Below are 25,403 nucleotides of genomic sequence, written 5' to 3'. Positions count from 1 at the left end.
CTTTTGTTTTTCTCACCTGACTTTGCGTATGAGCGATCTGTTGAGCAGAAGGCGCAGAGTGAAGAACACCAAGCCTTGAATGAAAGAGGAGATGAACATCAAGCCCAGGGCATCTGTGGAGAATGGGTTCTGATAGGCGTCAATGCCGTAGCCACTAAGCAGCTGGACTTCTATGTTCTTCCTGGCCAGCTCCATCAGCCCGTTCCCAAAGTTGAACTGGGGGAAGATTAGGAAGGCTTGGCTCAGCCTCTTGAAGATATCCTGGATGAACTGCAGCATGGAAGAACAGAACAAAAGACATTGAGAAGGGTAGAGGGAGGGTAAGAAGAGAGCAGTAGCGCAGAGATCAAAAGGCGTCCGATGGTATGGCACTATGTTCAGCGATATATACCGGTGCCTGGAGTGGTATGCCACTGTGTTCAGCGGTATATACCGATGCTGGAGTGGTATACCACTGTGTTCAGCGGTATGTACCGATGCTGGAGTGGTATGCCACTGTGTTTAGCGGTATATACCGATGCTGGAGTGGTATGCCACTGTGTTCAGCGGTATATACCGATGCTGGAGTGGTATGCCACTGTGTTCAGCGATATATACCGGTGCCTGGAGTGGTATACCACTGGGTTCAGCGGTATATACCGATGCTGGAGTGGTATACCACTGTGTTCAGCGGTATATACCTATGCTGGAGTGGTATACCACTGTGTTCAGCGGTATATACCTATGCTGGAGTGGTATACCACTGTGTTCAGCGGTATATACCTATGCTGGAGTGGTATACCACTGTGTTCAGCGGTATATACCGATGCTGGAGTGGTATACCACTGTGTTCAGCGGTATATACCTATGCTGGAGTGGTATGCTGCCCCTTTCCCAACAGCATATACCGTTTCCTGAAGGCAGGTGCCGCTTGAACAACACGTCTTAAATAAAGGAATGTATCTATTCTATCTAGTCCATTTTCTTGTTGGGATATATGCAAGGCTTTTGAAATGACAATAGAGTGATTTCGAATTTGCTGATGTGCAATGAATGGATGGCATACCACTCTGATTCAACGGCATATACCACTGATATGAACTTTCAATCGGCCACTTTTAGATCTCGGCGCCACTCAAAGAAATTATATAAAACCGTGTATGCAGTGCTGAAAGCTCATCCTAAATTGTAATCTTCCCTCTATAGAGGTATTTTTGCCCTTGTCACTCCTCTGCTACTCCATATCACTGCAGCTACAAGGAGCGCACAGCCATTTAAGTGTGCGTTTAACTACTTCAGATATTCAGTTGTTAAAAAAAGGCATCTTGACTCAGGTAGTTTATACTGACCTCAGGGTTGTGCATTGAAATTTGACCCAAGAAGTATAAGATGGAGGTGGATATGATGGTGTTGACGCTGATGAACAGGTTGATGCACACATAGGCGATAAAGGCCATCTCTGCATCTTTGAAGACGCCTGATAACAGATACATCCAGGGGAATGTAGACCACCTAAGGAATTGACAATAACAGGATACTTTAAACACAGCATCAAGTAAAAATAACGTCACACACACACATTAGCATAGCCCTGCTGTGTTGCTTCCAAATACAGAAAACCCATAGAGACAAACACTCAAAGTGGATATGGAAAATTCAACCAGCCCTCCTCACAGATGCATCATCTAAAATGACATGGCCTTGCATCTTTTTTAACTGAAGTGGATCAGGCCTTTCACAGACTAAACAGGGCAGCTGGGAGCCTGATGAAAAAAGGCACCTAATACTGAAAAGGGAAGAAGGAAAAATACCACCCCATGAGGAGGGTAAACATCAAGTCATGATGCCAAAAGAGAGGAAGATGAATTACTTCTCCCTTTATTCCCCTGGTAGAACATCCCATTTTTTTGTTCTCTCTTTTCTCCCAAATAATCTGCTAGTTCATTTGATTGGGGTGTCTGGGAAAGCGAGAGAGTGAAGGGAAAGAGAGGAAGGGAGAAAGAGAGGAAGAAGAAAAAAAAGGTAGGGTGGGAAAAGAGAGAGACAGAAACAAACAGCTAGAGCCAGACAGAGACAAAGCATCTGCATGCAATGCCCAAAAAAAGTTGCTTGGTAGGCAGACTGCGGGAGCCAAGCCATGACAAGGAACAGAAGCAAGAAGGCTGCAGACTGGACCAGGTGGGCGCCGCCTGACAGAATGTGATTATTCATTGCTTGGGAGGGAGACATCTGTCTGATAAATGAGAATCAAGAGTGCTGACTTGGCCTCCTAACATCGAAGGCTCAGGACAAGGCCTACGACAGTAACAGGAAACATAGGGGACTAAGTTCCAGCTACATTTAGGGAATCGTGTTAACAATTACAGTAATCCAGCTGTGGGGAAACATGGTGCGTCATTGGCCTGGCACCTTTCCAAAAATCTAAATCTCACTGTGGGATTTAAAACCTTGGTATCGTGAGATCACACTAAGTCATGTTGTTATTGCCACTAGAACCGTTGCTGCCTGATCCCCCGCTCTCCATCTCTCTACTGACTTTGGCTTGAGTAGGAGAAACATGTTGGTAGTGAATTTTCTATCAGCTTTTCAGTCCTAACACCATCTGTCTTTGCAAGATTTTTTTTTTTTTTAGCTGTGTTTGTGTTTGCAGAGCAGAAGCCTCCTAATGCTCAGTGCTTGTTACAAAGTAACATACAGTGGAAGCTAGAAAATAGTGTGTATGTGAGGACATTATTTTGAAAATGTAGAAACCTTTAATTGATCAAATTACTTTGAGCATAAAACAACTCCTTGGATGTGTGGGTGTATGGTGAGGATCATTGTCCTGCTACATCAAATTATGTATAATTTTGATGCAATCGCTTGGATCGGAACAGACAAGATATATTTTGTAATGCTGAGAACGTGGAACACACCATTGATAAAAACAAGAAACAAAAGCACTCATACAGGTTGAAACAAGCTCTTCTTTGTTCCTTTAATCCTTAAAGTCTCCCCTCCCTTGTTGTTGGTCCCTTGTGTGATTGTATACAAATATACATAGCATCATAAAGACATGCTCTGTACTGTTTTCAGGCCATTCGTGGTATTTATGATTGATCAAAAAATCTGTGGGTGCGTCTGTCACAATTTTGTTTTCTTACCCAACCATCTAGGAAGCGGAAAGAGCAGGGGGCACAAAAAGACATTTTTTGATTTTGCAGTGTCTTAAGATCCTAATTGTTGAGTGCAACGTTAAAAAAAAACAGATTTAACTCATCACCGGAGGTAGAGAAATACAAATTTGGTAAAAATAGTTAGTACAGTGGTTTTGTCTCTGAATAATTCAAATATTTCGGCCGCATGGCCTGATTCATCATCAGGTCGCTTTCGGTCAACAATGTTATGGAAAAAGACCAACAATCCCATAATCTGACGGTCCTTTATCAGCAGGCTTTGTAAATCAACCCCGTAAAGTCCCTGTGAAATCACTCACCCAAAGAGTACCAGAAGCAGGGTGACAGCACCCAAATTTTGCCGATCTGTGAATGCTGGAACCTGGAAGGCTGCAATCACGGCTACAGTCAAAGTCACAGGGATCAAATAGATGACCTGTGGAAAAAGACAGGACACAATGCAGCAACACGAAGGCACGTCATTCAATTGAATCAATAATATATTCATCTATTTATAATTATATATAATATATAAGTGTATTTTGAGCAATTAATGAATGAATGCATTATTAATTAAGTCTATCTTTTAAATGCTTTGCATATCCTACTGCAATCTAACATTGAACATGGGGAAGATATATATTATATGTTTGCTTTTGCTTTTAATGAGCGTGATTTTGAGACGCAAGGTTTCGACTACATTTGACAGGTTAGTGAGATGTCCGTTTGGGTCTCCTGTTGGATGATTAAAGGATGTTACCATGTCGTAAAAGAAGTTCACAGCCCAGTACAAGGGCTCGCTGACGCCAGAGATGTGCTGGAGCTGCTTGGAGCCACTGTGGTGCTCGCTGACTTCGTAGATGGCGAAGCTGGCTGTCGTGATTGAAAAGCCCGTCAGCACACACATAGCCAACATGATCTGGAGCATTCCCATGACACTGTGAGGAAAAAATAGAATCATTCAGACGTAAGTGACAAAACTGCTGTCATTAATTGCCAGGCATGTCCGGAACTAGTGAATTATTATTCAACTACATCAACTTTATTGAAGCTCATTATATTCCTGCATGTTAAATTTGGCTGTACTCTTTTGATTTTTTACTTTAAGTGCTACAGAAGCTACAGATTTAGACACAAATAAGTGAAAAATATACTCTGTTGTGCTAAGTCATTTTGGATGAGGCAACCTTGTGTAATTCCTTTCCCGAAAACAATGGCCTCCTACAAACTATCATATTGTTCCCTGCATGGGAACCGGACTCATTTGAACTACTGAAGTGGCTCACAATAAATGGAAATACATTAATAACAAACAGCTTTGTTAAACGAGATGCTTGTGCCTCGCCTCTCACAAGACATAAACTGTAAAAGCAACAGATGTCTCTGTGTGAAGAACAACTTCACACTGCTATTGCTGCGTAGTCTGTAAGCCAGTGGTGCTGCTGGGAGGCTGCAGAGCCTTTTGTCCAGACAAGACCCCAGACAACCAGCTGAGAATTTGATCCCTCAGTTACTCTTCAACCCAGTGCAGTCATTCAAACTTCCTCGATGCCGCTACCTGTTCATCTCCCACGCTCTCTTTCCTACCCTACATGCAGCTGTAGTACCTTTACCTCTCGCCTCTGGCCGGGGCACAACTCCGCTGACCAAACGGAATAAACTGCATGAGGCTGAAAATGAGGATGAGGACGAAGCTGGCGGTGTGACCGAGTCGGCAGGAGAGAGAACAGCAGAAAGGGAGATGTGGTGGGCGTTTGAGGGCAGCACAGAGGATAGCCAGCAGCAGCAGCAGCAGCAGCTACTGATCAAGTTTGTTAGCAGTACGGCCAGTATAACCTTAGTATCTTTCCCATGGGAAAAGCTTCCACACAGTGAGAATCAAGACATTTCGAGCAATAAGCCTGTTGTAGCTTTAACACGGCTCGGGCCAAATCAATGCATCAGTGAGCTTGCAGAATATCACGGAGGCGTAATTGTGCACTTGCGGCTGCTGCAGTACCGAAGCAGGCAAACAGCTACGTAAATACAATAGACAAAGAAAAGTGGAGTATGCAAAGAAACCGGAAGGCAGTAAACAGAAGGAAATAGCTAGTGAATTGGACAGAGAGAACCAACCTTCATGAGGCCACAACACCAGCTCAATACACTCCTGTAATGATTTATTTGATTTTATCCTCTGGAGCACACACACGTGTTTGTATACGTATACACGCAAGCAAACACAGAAGCACTGATTCTGCAGTCTGGGTCTCTGAAGCAGAATGTGGAGTATTTTAAATAAACTCATTTTGGGAAGTGGGGTAGAATCAATCCACCTCTGTGCCACCTTCAGGGCAAACACTCATTATATCGGGACTCTGATCAATAGTGCAAGCTCAGGGAAATCCATTTAGAAAATCAAATATGGGTAAATACCGCTGTCATGTACCTCCATGCCCTGAGTCCACCCTGACTTTGATATGCTGAATTGAAAAGTAAGATGATTCAATAATTTAACTTGGGCTCAACAGCCAAAAATATTCATCATGACTTGACTAATTTGGGGATATTTTCACCATTTAGAATGCTAATTAGATTCTATTTCGCAAGTGCAGTCATTGTGATACTGTTGATTAATGAAAGTCAGCTCAGTAGAGGGAAAAATCTAAAGTGCAGGCCTTACATTGCATCTTCATCATCCGCCCGGCCGAAATAGGGCTGACTGGAAACTGAAATGGCTGTAATAGAAAAAACAAAGCACTGAGTTAGAAATAGAAACAACATGCGGGCTATTTTTCAGCACAGGAACCAAATGAGCAAAGATACTCTCTTAGTCAGCGACACAGTCAATTGAAAAATATAGTGCAAGATGATTTCATTTGCCAGTGCACACAAAGGAAATTGAATTTTCTTTATCATTTTTTCAGGGTCTTCTAGATGCTCACAGACATGAACTGCTCCCCTACATGTCTCTGCTTACATTTCCTGAGATAGGGAGAGTGTGAGCTAACCCAAAGCACAGCCGTGGAGCAGGTTGGAGGCCCAGGGCTCCACCGGATTGATGGGTTCTGCCATCTAATCCAAATACGATCCGATCATTAACTACTACTCTAAAATCTTTTACAATGGAAAACGACTGCAGATGCAACAAGCAATGATTTTTCCTCATCAACACATCTGCAGATTTCTTGATTGATTTTTTCATCAATCAAAAAATAGTTTGGTCTCAAGATGTTTCAGTGCCCCAAATTTCATATATATAAATTCTTCATTTCGTCTGACCAACAATCCAAAACCCACAGATATTTAACATGCTATCATAGAGGCCATCAAATATTTACATTTGAGAAGATGGAACCATTACATTTCTGCATTTTCTTCCCTTTATTGTCAAATGCATTAAATCTCTTTACAGTTCACGTTGTCCAAAGGTGGATTAATAAACAGTTGAGTTACTGTATATCATCTCTGGGGGATGCAGACAGAGATTCAATACGAAAAATGATTGCGGGTGGGAGTGATTAGAATCTCCAGTGTGGACAGCGGGCAGGAGTGTGATGGCACATCTGGCAGTTAGCAGTTATACGAGAGTCCTGTGAGGGTGGCATGAAAAAAACGGTTTGATGCCGACCTCTAAAGGATCCCAACCCAGTTGGTACTGCAGTACACAATGTGAGGGTTAGGGCTTCACATTTGACTGATAAACTATCACCTTGAAAAGCAATCTTCTTGGATCTGCACCCCTGACACCGCTGTGAGTCTGCAGGTAACATTCACTCTACCCTCAAGCACTTTTATTTGCCTGTGTGGAAGAAATGTGTGTGGATGTGTGTGTGCGTCTACTTCTGTGCATGCACAGTATGTTTTATGAGCACTTATACTGTGTGTGTGTGAGTGTGTGTGTGTATACGCCTGCCCGCAGGCAGATGGTCAGGGTGATACGGAGCTAAAACAGTACTGAAAACGTGGGCCAGTCTCGTTCCCCGGTAAGCGGCACTCATCAGTATTCACCATGCATACTGATGTGAGTCTGAGGACACACAGCACCCCCTGGCTTTAATCCTGTGAAATGAACCATGAGTAAACACACTGTTTACATACTCTCTTCATATTTAGTATTCAACATGCACAATCAGTAGCACATTGCTGGATAGATACATTTGACCGATGCTGATGTGTGCATCCCTTTTGCACAATCCCAGCCATCAAACCTTTGCTTCAGCCTATCTTTTGCAATAACCAGGGAGTGTTGTGTGAATAAAGGACAATATCAAAAAAATATGAACAGCAATAAATGTATATTACCATGTAAAAAAAAACAGCAGGGATCTTTGCTGTCAGTGCATTTTTATTTATAGAAACCATGATCAATTAAACTGAAAGCTCAGTTTACCAATTTATATTTCGGCTTACCATATTTATGTGGATCCTTGTCTGCTGGAAGATTGGAGCGTAGGATGATGTTGCTGAGGCTGTTTAAGTACGCTGGCATTGTGTGGTGGCCCTCTGGGTTGAACCAGACCTAAACCCATGCAAGCACAAACAAACCATCACTTGCACCGCTACAGACAGTTTCTCTACCGTTTTCAAACCAAGGCTTTAAAGATACTTATCATAGTCAAACAACTTTAGGATATGATGTTATGTTTTAACTTTAACTTTCAACTCATCAATGCAGCGATTAAAGTGATAACAAGACAGGCAGCATGGAAGAGGGAGACAAAGTTACCTTAGATAGAGTACGGTTTTTGGGCACCGCTGTTAGGTCCATCTGTAAGTCAGGAGGGAGTGGCATGCCGAAAGTAAAGCCACCATACCTGAAACCATACCAAAAATTCACATACACATCCAAACAAAGAGCTTTGAATAGTGCTAAGAAAGACACTGTGTTTTTTGCTTGTTTGTTTTCATTTTAATCAAATATCTACCTGCAGATGATGGTAAAAATCATCAGAGCCCACATTCAAAGCATCTTTAGGCATTTAGTACAAGGTACTAAATGCCTAAAGATGGAATTGTTTGCAGTCAACAGCTAATTAGATTTCTGCAAATCCTTGTTTTCAATACACTGTCCTTGCAAGAGCAACATTGCTAGTTTTAACTATCCAAAGCTTCCCAGTTGGCTGGGTGGTCAATCGTCTACTCTGAATTTAAAACATATTAATATTATTTGCTAACTATCAATCTGATGTAATAATATGAAATGCAATTCATAAATGTGAAATAATATGTAAGCTAACTACTTGGATTCTCTTGTAATATCGCCTCATAAGGTTGATGCAATCAGAGAGTTGATTAGCACTCAATGTGGCAACATTAACCAAATGTGAACACAGGTTGCATTCACCTGTTCCTGATGAAGTCATTTGCTGTGGCCACTAGGTAGTTCTCCACATTGATGCCACTCAGGTTATACACAATATGAGATGAATGGCTCTTCTTATGGGGGGGCTGGAAGTTGTCTCTATCACAAATCTGCAGTGTAGTGAAGAGACAAATACATTAGACTCACCCTTTTTCACTGAAGACACATTCATGTATCGAAACACAGATGCATAACACACAATACAACTCTCTCACACACACACACACACACACACACACACACATACTCTGTTTTCAGTGACTCAGTCTCACCTGTTCCTGACTGGTGCATTTACAGACACTAAATGCTTTGGAGCTGTTCCCTCTGGAACTCCAGTTGTTTGTGCTTCCTTCGCAGACCCTTAAAAGGAAAAATTCACAAAGTGAAATGGTGGCTCAGTGGAATGATGGCCGTCTGCAGTGCATGATAATGCCACGAGATTATACCTAGACTCCAGAACACACCCGGAAACTGACTTGACATGATTGCTTGCATCAGTGCTGAAAACTTGAGTGCATATGCTGGCAAAATCTGTAAACACTCATACAGCAGCTGTGAGCTTACATGCATTTTGTGAGATCAGGACCTAAATATTTTCTCTGATATCAGTTGAAAACTGTTTCAAAAGCTGTTTAATATGTGCTGTAATATCGTGTTGTGTGAAATTGACTTGAGTGGGTTGATGTCCAACTCCCCCCACATTTTGTTTTCTGCCAAATGCTTTCAGGGACACTTTGTGCAGATCAAAAAGAGACTAACAATAGCCGTGCTCTTGTACACACAGATAAAAGACCTGCTACTTTAGATATAAATTGATCAAAAACTATGACCATAGTCTCTGGACCGTACCTTACATTTTTTGTATATGCAACACTCAGCACCCTGTCAGCCATTGTCATGAAGAAAACATGCTATCTCCTTTGCACCTTAGGACCTGTTATTCTCTCTCTCTCTCTCTCTCTCGTTCTCCCACTCTCTCCATTTCTTTTTTATTCGGCAGAGCATTTTAAAATGCCTCTGAGGTCTGGTTCATGAGTGCCAACATTGATTTAAGTGCCTGTAAGGGGGAAATCTCCCCTATAAACACACAGCGTTTATGGAATACAAAGCAGAGTCCTCCTGCGGGCTTTCAGCCACATACATACGTTGGGCTGAGCGGCAGGAAAATAGAGAGACAGGACATGAGAGAGACCAGGGAGAGAGAGAGAGCGGCAGGAATAGGACGGAGGAAGAAAGGTAAAATGAAACAAGGTGACGAAAACAATGAAAAGAATGACAATGAGTGAAATATGAAAATGCCGTACATGTGGAAAAGGGTAGAATGCATAGGGAAACTGAGCACGGGTAGCCAGACTATCACTGACACATTTAGTATTTTCAGGGGGGAAAAAAGCTGGCATTTGAGGTGTGATTACGTACGGGTTATCGGACTTGTCGAGGCAGGTGTTATCGATCCCAGGGAATGACATCAAGGTGTCCTTCAGCTTGGTGGAGTTGGGATTTTGGTTACTATGGAGTCAGAAAACAAACAGTCAGCCTCAAGACAGAGGTTACACAGGCATTTAAGTGAACTACACCATAACTACAACAATACTAAATACTTTCACTCAAACAAAAGGTTGTTGTCATAAGGCTCACACAGGACAGAGGGGTTGGACTGTATTGATTTATTCTAATCAATCTTGGTGACTGGGGTTTCAAGGTTGGCATTCATCAAGGTTTACCTTGTAGAGAAGCTGGTATGAGATCAATTTACTAACTCACAATATCGTCGATAAAGTCACCATGGGGACACAGTCTGTGATTCTAATAATATTAGTGTGGAATATTAGTACAGATAAAATGAGAGTGAGGACATTTGATTGCCTTTTAATGCACTCATTAATAAACATTCAGATCATTGCATTTGTATTGTTCATACAGCGAAGTCTGAAAACACAGTGCTCTGAGAAAGTTCCTAAAATATGAGACGACTACCTATAACCTTCCTAAGCACAAAACTATCATTAATATTATTCTTTAATCACTTGTATATCAAGATGAAGCAGAAGACTTGGAAGAGCATCCAAAAGGCCTTTGATATGGATTGGCACCTCTTTTCTCTCTTGCTACAAAACCCTTGATCAAACAATAGCGCTTTCTCAAGACGGAAGACATCTCGCAACCTCCCGACGCTCTTAATCTCTATCCCTTTGATCTCACATCTCATCCGTCTTCATCACAATCATCTCTTTCCCTGGCGTTCTCCCTCTCTCGCTCTCCTTAAGGACTGTCTGCCCTTCAACAAACTGCAGCTTCAAATTCATTTTAGAACAGGTGAGACACGTCCTGCCCCGCAAATGATGAAGGAACCCAACGGAACAATCAAGCGACAAGTTGCTTCAAAGTTGCAGGAGTGTTGCAGTTAGAGGCTCTTTGGTTTCAAAATTTGATTTATTTCCTGTAGCGCATCCTTCAAGCTGAACAGTGTGATTTTTGTAAATACAACATCCTCCAAGCTTTTTTCCACAATCCAAGTCAGTTACAGTGTAACAGAGATGTCACTTGAGAGACACACAACTGTGATGATTTGTTTGTAGCCTTTTCCATAACTCACCACATTTATACAGTAAAACGTTTGAAGTAGTTTCCTGATATTGCTCAAACAAATTACGTCAAAATTTGCTTGGAAAAGACTCACTTTTTCAGGGACACCGGTGTGATTATTTGTTGCCAACTGAGTCTCATGGACATTTGTCTCGCCATGTCAAATTAATTGAAACAAAAGAGCAGAGCTTCGATTGAACCGCTCCAAACACGCTCGGTGTAAAATCACCCTGATTAAGCTTGTTTGCTTCTGTGGCCTCCCCTCCCTCCCTTGTATTTTCTTTGCCATGGGGACTGACCTGAAGAAAGAGTAGCTCTGTCCGAAGTTGTAAAGGGCAGGGCTGAGCTCCAGCTCAGGATAGTGATGCAGGTCGTTCCTGACTGAGCCCAGACCCATCGCAAACACCATGAACAGAACAGGGAGCAGGATCTGGGAGATCAGGCCCTTCCAGTCTCTGCGGCTGTGGTGGAACCTCTTGATCAGAATGGCTGCCATCTGCTGCCATGCCAGGGCCATGCCGCGTGCCATGGATGGACCGGTAAGCTCTGGAACACATGGAAGAGGAATTTGTGACAGGATTTAATCAATTCTGCTCCGTCTCCATCTTTCTCTTCAGAGCACACTGAGCTAAAGGTTAACGGGTAGAATGGATCACAGAAGATGTCAGTGCAATCCGTCAAAATGTAGAAGATGTTGAACTACTGTAGGTCAGCCGAGTAAGTATACTTCAGATATCTTAGCTTAACTTTGAAAATCAAAAATAGAAAAAAAAAAAGAAATGTCAGCATAATGATTGAACTACAAACTGCCCTCAGACTAGAGTCTTACATTCCCCTTGGACATTTTAAAGCTTTATTATCTGATTTGTTTATGATCATAACTGTTTTCTGTTTCACATGCTGATTGTGTTCTTGTGAATGTTTCTTGTTCCCAGGTCTGTCTTGGAAAATAGATGTCACTGATGAGACTGCCTGATTAAATAAAGATTGAATACAAATGAAAAAAAAGCAGTTTTACAAAGTTTTCCAGCGTGCATCCTTTTACTCACTGATACTGTCTCCAAAGCTGGAGTTGCTTCCACTGAGGTCTGAAGGGAGGCTGTCAATGGAATCAGTGTCAGAAATGGTCTCTGAGATAGACAGGGGGATGTTCTCAGTCTCAGCTTCTGTGCTTCCATGAGTCAACTGGAGAAACACCTACACGGACAAAAAAAAAAGCATTTGTGTATGTCAAAAAGTAAATCAGAAAAAAAACTGTCTTCTCCACTGTGTCTGCAGCGTAAACTTGTGTTTTTGTGTGTGGTTGTGTATGAGCTTACCTCCTCTAGGGTGGTGTCAGAGATGCCATAGCCCCCCAGCTGTAGGGCGTCCAGGTTGGAGTCCAGCGCGGTCAGCAGGGAGCGGTATGAGGAGGCGTTGGATGAGGTAAAGGGGGGCAGTGAGTAGACCAGGTCATTCCCCAGGGCCTCCTTCAGTCGAGCTTCTGGTACATGAGCTTGGATGAAGAACTTCAGCTCAGCATTGTCAATCCGCTCAGATTCTAAATTCTGCATCTGCAGATAGGAAAGCAGGAACAGATTAGGACATGATTTATTATCAACATTACACAGCTTTACTTTGCACAACTAGAAATCATCTGCCGGTGGCTTCAAATATATATTCTCTCTGTTTTTTTGGGATGTGTATGCTCTACCGTTCTACCCTTGCTAACATCATCAATTTCAGTTTTTGCTACATAGAAAAGGTGCTTGAAACAGCCTAAAAAGTTAAAATAAACCAAAATACAGAATAGCGAAGGGAATTGTAGTTTTGACCACCATATGAAACTGGCATATACAGCACTATATGGGATGGAAGGATTATTTTCAATTTGGTAAGACGTCAAAAAGTGAAATAGCTACATTAGGAAAGCAGTGTACGATATAGTATCCTGAAAAAAAGTATTAGCCAGTTTGCAGCAGGCAGCAGAGAATTATTTGTGTTGAATTTAGCCTATTTAGCAGTTTTCCAATACATTCGATATAAATCACACTATTGCAATACATATTGTGTGCATCTCTTGTGTGTCTAACGTGGCAGAAATAAAAGCAATAATTTATTTACACATGAACAGGCCAGCTCCTCCATTATAATATATATTATAATGTACTGGGGAATGTTACTTTTTATGCTGGCTGTGCATTGTCATTGTTAAGAGAATAAAAGAGTAAAATGCATTAGCTGAAGTTTACTCACTCACGTCTACGATAAAGGTTGTGGCCTACAATCACTCAACCGTCACTTATGGTAAAATGTTAACATCGAACACCAGCGAAACATGAATTATTTGACAAGTTTAAAATAAATGTCCCAAACATTGTGACTGTATGCCTGTCAGGGTGAATACCTTCTTGGTGAGAGTGAGTTTGTAGCCCTGACCCAGCTTGTCTTTCAGGTGGAACGGGGATCCGCAGCATTTTAAACCTCCTTTCTCCAGGAAGGCGATGCGGTCGCTCAGTACTTCAGCCTCATCCAGGTGGTGGGTGGACATGATGACGGTGCGATCTGCAGGACACACACATAAAACAATCTGCATTAATTGTGTACGGATCATTGTACCATTCCCTAACCCATAACTACAACTCAAACGGAAACTAGAGGGCATTGTGTGAGTATAAAGAAACGTAATACATGAAAATCCAGTGATAAGATGTCAGTGAAATGCAAATAGTGAGATTATCTTCACCAGCCATGGTAATCTGTTGAGCTCTGTAGGAGTTTTACGTTTTGAGAAGGGTGGAAGAACAACACAGAAGCCATATTTAGATGTATAATGGAAAAGTTATTTTCCTCATTTTCCTATCCTAGTGGGTTCACATTGGCCTTTTAAGTGTAGCTGCAGACAAACAAACATTTGTACACACATCCAAATAAACAAACCAGACATCACAACGACAAAGTCACACACAAGCTGCGTCGTGCACATAGCAAATCATCAAGAGAAAAAGGCGCGCAAACAGCAAGCAATGGAGAAAGTTCATTTTGAAACAGATTCCCCTGGCACCAAAATCTCACTAACATCTGAGACAGGGCCAATTACGCAGGATATTTTTCCACAGCTACAATTATATGACATTTAGCAGTCTCCCTACCATTGCTGCTGCAACTCTAAGACAGCCTAAAGAAAAAATACCGGATTTATTTTTGGTTAATTATATGCTAAATTTAAAGTCAGAAGCATGAACAAGAAAAAGCCCTCCAGGGTCTGCTTCCGGTTCCTGCTCTTCTACTCCTGTCCCTCTTAGTAAATAGGGAGTGGGAGGCGTCTTCAGTGGAAAACACTAGAGCCACAGAGTTTGGTGTGCCTGTGCCATGTGAGTGTGTGCACTACAGAATGGGAATTTGAATATTTTTGTACACAGATTAGACAGTAATGAAGTTGTCTATGTCTGATTGGATGAACATGACACAATGTGATTAATTGCTCATCAGCGGTTATTCATGGGAACACCTTACACTGATTAGCTTCTAATGTTACATACTGTTGAAGAGGTAACGAAATACATTTTTCTTCTAAACCACATTTAAAACCAAGGTGCTTCACGGGTGAACGTAAAATACAACAAGACGACAAAAACAAAAAAACTTTGGTTTGGGGTCTTGGTGCCGAATAAGGAGTTACAAGATCATACATATATTGCAGAGACAAACATGAGGGGCTTAAAAGTAATAAGGAAAGTTAATTCCAAAACAAATGGGAATCAATATAATTCAGTCAGAGCTGGTGAGATATGCTCTCTGAGTGTTTGTCAGAAGCCTTGCTGCTGCATTATGCACCAACTGTCGATGAGTAATTGCAGCATGATTGAGGCAGTAGTACATAATGAATTGCAGTAGTCAAGGCGAGAGGAAATTAAAGCGTGAATAAGGCGTAAATAAGTTGTTCAACAATGACTTTGGAGAGCGCTGGCCTGACAGACAACACTTCTGGTTTATATGAATATTTCTGAGCTTCTAGATTACTGGTTGAATATTTTAAGCTGGTGGTTAGAGGCTGTTTAGTCTTTGATAACAGCAAGGCAACACTGCAGGGAATCCAGATTGTTATGATTTTCAAGACTAAACTAAAGTAACGGATAATATGGCCATGGGTTAGCAGATACAGACAGACAGACAGATACAAACTGAACAAAATCGGGCCAAGAATCGAGCCTTGCGGGACCCCACGTGACATAAAAGGAGACAATAGTTCAATGGAGAGTTTGCGAAATCGAATTAACTTTTTTAATGTTGAATGTGTGTGTATGTCTGAGAGACTCACGTTTCTTGTACTGGAGAACAATGTCCCAGATGTTGCGCCTGGAGCAGGGATCAACGCCAGTGGTGGGTTCATCCAGAACCACCAAGCGAGAGCCCCCTATGAAGGCAATGGAGATTGACAGCTTGCGCTTCATGCCGCCTGACAGGGTGCCCACCCGCTTGTGTCTGTGCGCGTACATATCTGTCTCCTCTAGGATCCTGTCAAGGGAGTCAATGAAAAGCATTTAACAAGGAGCTCATGTTACATACATACTTTTTATGTGCATTACAACCCAGTTTCCGAGTTATACTTCCATCAGTTCCATCAGTAACCGAGCGGGGGTTTCTGAACTACAGGAACCAGTGGAGAGGCTTATTACTGCTCCTCTAGACATGCAAAAACCCTCCAGAAATAGTTTCACGACGCAACTGGGGGTTCAACCCATAGCTTTATGCCACAGAATCATTTTTCTCTTTTCTTTTTTACAATGATTGTTCCTGTAAGCCTCGGAACAAAGAGGACGCAAAGGGAAAGAAAAGGCATAAAATAAATATATATAAAAAATTCTTATGGAAAATGTGAGCTTAAAATGGGGAAGAAATATAAAATATTAATATGTTCAGACAACAATAGCATTCTCAACCTACATTCAATGGCAGTAGAAGCGGTGATATATTTCACAGCTCCTGAGATGCTAAAGTGGGGGCTAATTTCAAGGATAGAAAGTGTAACAATTATTTTGTCAACACAGATGGAATTCTTGCATTAATGCCTATATATACCTGTACATTACAGGAAGTAAATATATCTGAATATAACTTGTAATCTTTAAAAATGTCCCCTGTGTAACCAGTGACTGTTGTTAAGCACTGGCTACTATTCACTGTTAAACTCTCATGACCTCTGCCCTTATTACCTTTCTATTGGCGGAGCAATAGAGGTCTATTTCATTGAGTCTTTTATCAAAACAGGTTATAAAATGAAACCACTGCTACATTATGTAGAACCCCTGACATCATCTTTAAGACACAGTGCATTATGACATTAAGCAGGCTCCCTGTAATGGATGATCGGTCACTCACTGGCGGACTTGTTCGTGCAGTTCCTTGCATGACCAGTGTGGGGCCTTGATCTCGCCGTAGAGCAGCAGGTGCTCCTTGGTGGTCATGTGGTCAAAGAGGACGTCATATTGCATGCAAACCCCGAGCTCTCTGCGAACGTCATCGATGTTGGCCTGCATGTCTCTGCCGTAAACCTCAATGGTGCCCGAAGATGGTGGGAAAAGGCCAGTCAGGAGAGACCTAAGCACAAAGCATGATCATTTACAATGTGAGTTAATTCTGCTTTTGGTTATTTCATATTTGGAAAAAAGCCTATATTATAAAAAAAAGCCCTTTCATTTGCTCTTTGTTGTCCTTTCTTACAGGCACTTTCCTGTTAAAAAATGATTTATTGGTCCCAAGAATATTGAAGGCCATGGAATCCCTTCTTGGTTTAGTCTTTTTATATATTGTTGAATCTTATTCGCTGATGCATTCATTGTGCGCTTGCTCTGGATAAGAGCATCAGCAAAATTCGTCAAATTTAAAATGTAAATGTAAGTGCTCCAGTAAATGAAAACCTGTAAGACTAATCTCTACAACAGTGCATTATCTGTGCCAGATTTGGACAAAACAATCCCCCTGTCAGCAGAAGACCCCTTAAAAGGGTCTGTTGATTGAAGGGATGCACAAATCAAATTTAAAAGACACTTCATTCAGTATATGAATTGTTATATGCATTTGTATTCATCTTACGACTAGCTGATACTGTGGAAATAGAGAAAAGTTGTGCCACACATACATGGTGGTGGTCTTGCCGGCTCCATTGTGACCAAGCAGTGAGGTGACATGGCCCTCGTAGAAGGAAACATTAAGGTTTTCAATTGCTACTCGTTCCCCATAGATCTTGCTGAGACCATGGAGGGCAACGCCCACTGGGAGCTCTGAGAAATCCTCCCCAGCCTGAGCGGACAGAGTGCTCTGGCCTAAGAGAAACATGGAGACAGAGGCAACCTGTAAATCAAACTCACAGGGGACAGGAATTAAATGAAGAGTGAGGGTGAAATATAAATGTAGGCAGGTATTGGGGCTAGCAAAAAAAAAATGACATGAAAGGAAAGACATCATGATCTTCAAAACACAACACCGGAGGAGACAACATTGCTTTTTGTTATCTGCCGCGAGATAGTACAATGTCATTTTTTACTTCTGTACCTTTTCCCTTGTCGTCGGCAAAGACGGGCTGGTTTTTCTGCATTATGTTGGTAAAGAGGAGTCCTCTGCCCACCTTACTGTTTGACTTAAGGCAACAGCACAGGTCGGTCCAGAAGGAGGCCTTGAAGGGGAAGTACCATGGGGCAGGGATGCCGTACTTTCCTGAAGGGTAAAATAAGAGCCCAAGACTTCACAATTATTACATGACACACTGCTTAGAAACAAGTAAAAAAAATTAAGTTACCTCTGAGTTATCCTTCAAATAAAAACATTTCCACAGTGACAGAATGCTAGCATTATGGTCCCTCTTACTCGATACTTTACTTATATAGCTAGAGAGCTAGTATTATCACGCTAATGCTAATATTGTCATGCTATGTGCTAATACTGCCATTGCGCTTCAAGAACAGCTGACCTGCCAACGACGAGTTGGTACACTGTTAGATTGGCAAAGGTAGAATCCAACAAAGTAAAGCTAATCCAAACAAACTGTACAGACCAACTATAACATCTGCTTTAACCCTTCTAGCTAGATTAATGAGAACTATTGGTCTCTTCACGCAGTCATTTCTACAGCAAATTAGCAAAAACAAATTCTCTGATCAACCTTTCACTAGAATTAACTGGATGGAGAAGTGAATCCCAATGGTTTTGATGAAGTGTTGAACTATTGCAAGTTTCCGGACTCCTCGACTTGAAGATCATTCTGCTTGAAGTTTGAAAGACTTGTATGATTATACAGTTTACCTGGGAGGACCATGCGGATGTAAGCCCCGATGATGAAGTAGAGGATGGAGTCGATGAGCAGCAGCCAGCACAGCCAACCGAACGAAGATGTGTCTCCACCGATGGGCGAGGTGTATGAGTTGCTCCATTGAATGCCTGAGGAGGTCAACAAAAGACTTAATTAGCTTCCACTGCACTGACTAAAGTAGCTTATATTTCGAAGAGATCGTGTTTGATGCATGCAGATGTCTACATATACATACCTTCTCCTTGGGACTCGTACCGAGAGATATATTGACTGGCATGACTAAAACAGGTGGGGGAAAACAAACCCTGCAGGAAAATAAGAGACCAATTATAGTTTACAGTGAGAGAAGCAGCGAAAGGAGAACAACAAAAAACATATCTACTGTTTTTAGACAATGCCTTTCCATAAAAGCTCTCTTCTATGGTCTTGACAACCTTGTGTAGTACGAAGTGATGTATCTTTCTCATCATGATGTGAAAAGTTTTGTTCAATGCAAATGAGGCTTTAGATGTACGCAGTGATGTTATAATGTTATTATTGATCATATCAGACAGCAAGCACCAACATAAAAAATAAAGTATGTATTAAATAAACGTGCACAACTTGTTTCAGCATAAGAAGGCAGGTAAACTGTGCTCTGCAAACAGAAATATTTGTAAACTGTCAGTTTGCCCTGCACTACAATGCTACGCATGCCAAAATGAAAAATAAAACCTCGCAATGGAAAACAACTGGAGGCTAAAGCCACCGTTTACTAAGATTATTTCATAAAGTAACTGCCTTTTTAAGGGTGCAGCAATATATTTTGAATCATAATGTTAATAAAATAGTTTTATTGGATAGAGTAAATAAAATGTTTTGGAATACAATGAAATTACTTTTTGTCCTTTCTTATCTCTCCCTTCAATTCTTAGTAGTTCATTATTGTTTTTTTTAACATATATATCACAGTATATATCACAGTACTAGTACTTCTTTAATATACATCAGTCATGACAGAGGAGGTTTCTCACCAGGGCGGCCTTTTGGGAAAAGGTGAGTTTTGTCTCCACGGCCACGACCACAATGAAGGGGAAGAAGCAGAGGACGTAAAGCAGGCTTGCACTCAGGCCGGCGATGTATGTCTTGTCAAAGAAGGAGCTGACTAGGTAACTGAAGGACAGGATGCTCAAAGCATAATCGCAAAGGTACAAGAAAAGGAGGAAGCCGTCACTGTTGGGCAGAATTCTGCCAAACTTCAGCACCATCGTGATCAAGGAGATGGTCAACACCATGTAAGCGGTGCACTCCAGGAACCAAGCAAAGAAGTGGCTGAGCGGGTTGACTCCCATCATTTTCATGTACTGTGGGAAAAGCAAGAAGAGCAATGGATGGGAAAACACAGAAAGACAGTAAACAATACAGTTGCTTCCTTGCCAATGGTGCTTATGAATGTTTACAGCAAATAAACCTGGAGGGTCTCGGGGACAAAGAGTTAACATTTGATGCTGTGTTCAAAACTCCGAGAGAAAGGCTCTGCTTATCACACTGGCAACCGTTCATCAAAAAAGAATTTGGTAATGTCGATGAATGTGAATGTACATTTAAAAAAGAAACACAAAAAGAAATGGACGGTATCATTACACGGCATCTTAGAAACCCAGAAGTCAGTGGCAGGTTTGATCTTTTGTCAAGTGAAAAAAAAAGATTACCTCATGCAGCCTCAGCTCTCTCTCATGTACCAGTTTCTTCACAAAATCAGCCACGAACAGCACCCAGGCTAACATCATCATGATAGGGAAGACAAAAGATATGGCCTCCAGGAACCTGGGGAATACAGAGGTGCGAGCTGTCAGTCAAATTTCTAGAAAACCTAACGTCCAATCACTGTCAACAACAGCAGATGAAAAGGCCTACCATTCAGTCACCGGCTTGACAGAGAGAAAGAGATGAAGAGTGGAAGAACAATATCGAAGGGCGGTTTGGAGATCGTTGACAGCCGTGTTCTGATCCTCTTATTATTTACGCAAAATAAACGCCTCTCCATTTCATTTTTGTATTTCTTTACTTAATCATATCTGGAGCCTGATACATACGAATTCAGTGCTTGCTGTTTTTCATACTACACAGCTATGTTGCACAGCTCATGTCAGAAATAGCTTTTGCTGTGTAGTAAATCAGAACGACAGAAAGGCGAGGTTCAACATATCTTATAGTTGGTCAGAAGGCAGCCAGCCAGAGACAGTGGCCCGCTGGAGCTCCTTAGATGAGATACCAGCAGTCGAGGGCAAGCACAACCACAGGCATTACAGGCCAGCGTGATTTGTTGGAAACAACAGTCGTGTATAGATGCACAAGTTAAAGCCATTTTTAAAATTAGATGTATACTACAGAGAGGTTTTCCTGAATAGCTTGAAGGGTGTTTGAGCGTATGCGTGTATGGTCTTCAAAGATGAATGCACAATAAAAGTGAATATTCATGCACATGGTACGAAGCCAATTATAATGGGAAAGATTCCTGTGAATGACTACTTACTGTCAGTCCCAAGTGGCAAATGAATAATGAGAGAGCATGCATTATTCCACATCAATGCCTGTTCTTCCCCTCAGAGACGCTGAGGATCCTTTCAGATTTCTACGCATGCATTCCATACGGGAGCATTTTCATTCTGTATGTGTGTGTGCTTGTTTGCATGTATGAGTGTGCATCCATGTATTCAGGAGACTCACTCATCCCGAAGGAAGCAGGGATAGGGGAAGGGCTGCAGCTGGACGGCTGGCTCTGTGACTCTCTGTCCAGTCTGGGTCTCGATGATGGCCCGATCAATGTTCTCCTGCAGGTAGACAAAGCCTCGGTTGTAGCGCAGCGTCAGCCTGGCCGAGATGTGGTTGTCCTTATAAAACAACGGTTCCCGGACTCTGTCAGTACGCATGACGTTGTCCATGTGCATGCGGATAGTGTAGCTGACTTTGGGAGGCAGGGAGGATGTGGCGGAGGATGAGTCCTCGTCTTTGGGAAGCTTAAAGATGACACCTTAAAGAGAGATTGCAGCATCTCACTACACACACTTTATACTCACAAAATTCAAAGACCAGAGTAGCTCTTATGTTCCTTGTGCTAGATGAACTGTTGCAGAGTCAGTTCTCCTGTAAGCGTCCTCACCTCAACTCATTATCAACAAAGAAGACCCTTTTAGAGGAAGCAAATGTTTGATAAGGTGGACACTTTGTAACCGTTGTACTTTTTATGTCACATGTTTGGCTTATAAACCTTGGTGTTGTCTTACCTACAAACTCTGCTCTTTCCAAATAAAGCTTGTCCATCACACCCAATATTTACTCACTTGCGTAGAGATCACGGTTTTTGGCAAGGTCCTGAGCTACAGCGTTGAGCTCGTCGGCAGAGTCATAGCCACGGTAACGGTCAAACTTGATACAGGAGGAGATGTTCACCATCAGGCTTGACAAGGTGGTGATCTGGTTCATTATGTGTTTGTTTTTCTCCAGCATGACGGTCATGTTAGCTTTGGAAAAAAAGATATTTAGAAATTTACTGACAGGATTGAAGAAAGTGCAGTTTCAGATTTGATTGCTGTAAATCCAAATGAAAAAAAAAAGACATTTGCGGTGTCTGTTTAATGTCATGGCTTGTTATTGTATATGTTAAGTGAGAAAAGAAATATGGCCTGACAATAACATGTAATCTAATTAAATATCTGTACGTCAAAGTCAGACCTTGCGGAAAAAAAGACTAACATGCATAATCACATCAAGGAGAGACGCCTTTAGAAACGCATGTTGAAATGAGTGCAATGCTTCCTTTTCTGATAGCGTGGATATTTTACAAGCAATAAATGACGGAGGACTGTAAAAGGTAAGCTTGGTATCTGCAGCTTACAAAAGTAAGACCTTCAAATGCTCACTCACAGAAGTTGCTGAGCGTCTCCTTCATTCTGCCGACATCGATGTCTGTCTGCATCTCAATGAAATTCTCAACAAAGGAATTGCCGAGGGAATTCTGACAGGAGGGGAGAGAGAGCGAGAGAGACGATGCACAACATCAATATTCTGCTGCTGAAACTCGTCGCAGACCATTGCAAAGTTTATCTCCAGAATTTCAGCGAGCCGACAGCGAGCCGGCGAGAATAATTAGATATACAGGAGACAGATTTTTGTACCTGCAGCATCGGCAAAGTGTGGGTGAGTAATTCGGCAGACTTTATGATGAAGTTGGAAGACTCAATCCAGTCCTCGGAGTACTGCCTGAGATTCGCAAACTCCTGCAAGGTGGCATTGGCCTGGACAAAGAGAGGACAAGCACGAGAGCATGTGAAATGGTTGGGTATCAGCAAGGTTTCATAACCTGCTGTGTTTGAGTGTGTGTGTGTGTGTGTGGCTTGCTCAAAAACTTGCTCAAACTAGAATCACAGTAGAAGATGGTGGTGCATACAAATATGTGTATACTCCCTGCAACACAGTATTTCTTGCTTACTAAATGTCAGTCGGGGTGCATGAAGACTACAGAGGTAACTATCGCTTAGAAGAGGTAGAAATAGAAGTGGTAAAAAACCTCTGTAAATGCGTGACAAAGTCAGATGAGGGCTTTCGGAGGATTTAGAGCATGAAGTTCATAAAGGTCATGAAGGTATTAACCCCCAGAGAAGATGGCTGTGATATGTTTGAGTATGTACCTTCTCCATTATGGCCCTGGTGACAGGCGTGTCAGGGGTATACAGAATTTGTCCCATCAGCATTGGTTTGAGGAAGGCCCAGGCGATGGCTCCTCCAGTGGTATTCACCATGTCAAGGTACATGTTCATGCAGAAGGGACCTACACAGGGAAAGACGAGAGCAGAACCATTTAGACAAACAGTATTCAGAAGGGTCAAATGTTTTAACTGGCAAGTTTTTCATGAACATATTTAGACAGTTTGAGGATCACTTTTGAGGTTGGATGATATGTCACTTTTGAGTTTTGAATTTTCACTGTCTGTGAGCACGAGAAGTGTCCACCCGTATCCCTATTCAATATAAGGCCAAGGGCGTATGATACTCTACTCCAGGGGTGGCCAACCAGTCAGAGACCAAGAGCCACATTTTTTAATGTGTTACCACAAAGAGCCACATCATACACATGGGCACACATGAACATCACCCTATCCCTTCCTCACACACACACATACCTTTGCTCAGCCAGATTTATTGTAAATGTCACACACCAATATGATAATGACAGAAATTGACTCCTAAGACCACAGGCCAGTCATTTTCAACAATGAACATTGTGTGCACTGTCTCACACAGACAAACTCTCAGTTCAACCAAGTCCACAAACAAAAATATAATAATTTACAATAGTGTTTTTCTTTTACTATGCATGTTACTTAGTGGGACTTCTGGCATTCCTTGCCTTGAACAATCCTCTTCAAATCTGGCTTGTATTCCGTTGTTGCCACTCGAAGCAATTCTTTCACATGGGTGTCAGTCAGAACAGATCGATGCTTTGATTTCACGTGTTTCAGGGTAGAAAACACAGACTCGCAGACGTATGTTGACCCAAATATTGACAGTATCTTAAGCGCAGCCCGTTTGACATTGGGGTATTTTTTCATTGGCACACTTTTCCAGAACTCAATGGTCCCGTCCCTTAAAGCAGGTTTGAGTTGGTCCTCCTCACAAAGATCGATCATCTCCAACTCAGCCGCATCCTCATCTGTGACTAGCTTTCAAACAGTCCGTCTCGGCGTTAAATAGGTCGACGAGGAACGTAATCTGTGGCCGCACATGCGCGTTTGACGAAAATACCGTATTTAACTCAAGCGAAGCGAACACGAACATTAAAAAAACACAAATACAAACTTCGATATGAACGTAAGAGCCGCATGAAACCGGGCAAAGAGCCGCATGCGGCTCGGGAGCCGCGGGTTGGCCACCCCTGCTCTACTCTGTTATTGCCAATTTTATGATTTAGGCTTAGGACGCTAGGAAAACGTTTCTTTTCTTCTCTGTGATGCTACAGTACATGCTACTTATTTTGGTTGTGTATATATTGTAATTAGATAATAACCGTGAATGATTCTATAGCAAAGGAATACTATAAAAAAGACTGAATGACAAGACCAAAGATACAGTTCAAAATGAACATACTGGCATTTGTTGGAATCTTGAACCTCTCAATCATCTGCTCCCTCTGGTGCTGGTCGGGGAAGGCGGAGTTTGACTCTGGCGTGCTGGGGATCTTTGAGATTCCCAGCAGAGCCAGGATTCCTTTACTGCACAACGCTCGAGAGAGGGTGACAAAGGTCGCTTTGCTAGAGATGGTGGACCTCTTTCCTCTCACCATCTGGGGAAAAACAGAGATTGAAACTTTCGTTACTTTGTGATTTTCATGAATTGAAAATTGAATATGTGTCATGCAAATGAAAATACAAAACTGAAAGCCCGCAAAGAACATTTAAAACAAGCATCAGCAAGGAAATATGATGTTGTCTGCACCAGTTTTATGTAAGCAGTATGGTCACAGAGCAATGAAACCGCATTCCTTAATTTTGGCAAAGTTTAGTTTTCACACAAAGATAGATAAACACATGAATGCATTGTGGGTAATGCACTGCACAGTAGCAAAGAGTATATACCTGGTGAAATTCGCTGTTGGCCACCAGGTTGAGGTCTTCGATGGAGAGCATGAAGGTTTGAAGCTGACCCACAGCAGGAATAATTGTGTCCATCATGTTGGTTATAACCTCAGCAATCTGGAGCATAACTCCCATCAGGCTCTGCAGTTCTTCAGACAAAACCCTCTGAAAGACAGTAACCAGCATTCAAAAGTGTGTCGACAGTTCTTATTTTACTTTTATATTGGTGTTTTCAGGTTAAAGAAAAAAAGAATAGAAGACAGGTTGAGCCACACATTGGTACAGAGCAGGGTTTTTAACTAGCTACACAGTAGGTTACATCCCTTAGATTATGTTGTCAATTTCTTGCAGTATTTTATCAGACTGTAGTCGGAGAAGGTCAATTTCTCCATGCAGTGTTTTTCATTGAGAATTACAATGCAGTTGTCTTGCTATTC

General features: G+C 41.9%; 1 protein-coding gene across 3 annotated transcripts in view; it reads right to left on the bottom strand.

Moving 5' to 3' along the window:
- abca12 (ATP-binding cassette, sub-family A (ABC1), member 12) overlaps positions 1–25,403 on the bottom strand; it is a 60,893-nt gene that overhangs the window by 7,542 nt on the left and 27,948 nt on the right. For all 3 annotated transcript variants that reach the window (XM_079170388.1, XM_079170389.1, XM_079170390.1), the window contains 29 exons: positions 24,967–25,131; positions 24,479–24,674; positions 23,023–23,162; positions 22,510–22,629; positions 22,259–22,349; positions 21,676–21,855; positions 21,062–21,365; positions 20,044–20,158; positions 19,366–19,695; positions 18,588–18,657; positions 18,346–18,480; positions 17,599–17,760; positions 17,186–17,369; positions 16,426–16,644; positions 15,365–15,561; positions 13,451–13,608; positions 12,384–12,617; positions 12,114–12,261; positions 11,364–11,610; positions 9,898–9,987; positions 8,751–8,838; positions 8,461–8,588; positions 7,843–7,930; positions 7,527–7,635; positions 5,797–5,851; positions 3,895–4,072; positions 3,455–3,570; positions 1,329–1,491; positions 17–270 (listed from right to left, as the gene is read on the bottom strand). In XM_079170388.1, coding sequence (XP_079026514.1) covers positions 17–270; positions 1,329–1,491; positions 3,455–3,570; positions 3,895–4,072; positions 5,797–5,851; positions 7,527–7,635; positions 7,843–7,930; positions 8,461–8,588; positions 8,751–8,838; positions 9,898–9,987; positions 11,364–11,610; positions 12,114–12,261; positions 12,384–12,617; positions 13,451–13,608; positions 15,365–15,561; positions 16,426–16,644; positions 17,186–17,369; positions 17,599–17,760; positions 18,346–18,480; positions 18,588–18,657; positions 19,366–19,695; positions 20,044–20,158; positions 21,062–21,365; positions 21,676–21,855; positions 22,259–22,349; positions 22,510–22,629; positions 23,023–23,162; positions 24,479–24,674; positions 24,967–25,131 — 4,664 coding nt within the window. The remainder of the gene's footprint in view (positions 1–16; positions 271–1,328; positions 1,492–3,454; positions 3,571–3,894; positions 4,073–5,796; positions 5,852–7,526; positions 7,636–7,842; positions 7,931–8,460; positions 8,589–8,750; positions 8,839–9,897; positions 9,988–11,363; positions 11,611–12,113; positions 12,262–12,383; positions 12,618–13,450; positions 13,609–15,364; positions 15,562–16,425; positions 16,645–17,185; positions 17,370–17,598; positions 17,761–18,345; positions 18,481–18,587; positions 18,658–19,365; positions 19,696–20,043; positions 20,159–21,061; positions 21,366–21,675; positions 21,856–22,258; positions 22,350–22,509; positions 22,630–23,022; positions 23,163–24,478; positions 24,675–24,966; positions 25,132–25,403) is intronic.

This window comes from Pholis gunnellus, assembly GCF_910591455.1.
Source record: "Pholis gunnellus genome assembly, chromosome: 12".
Taxonomy (NCBI): Eukaryota; Metazoa; Chordata; class Actinopteri; order Perciformes; family Pholidae; genus Pholis; species Pholis gunnellus.
Note: the sequence above shows the minus strand (reverse complement) of the source record. Positions and strands in the feature narration are given on the sequence as shown.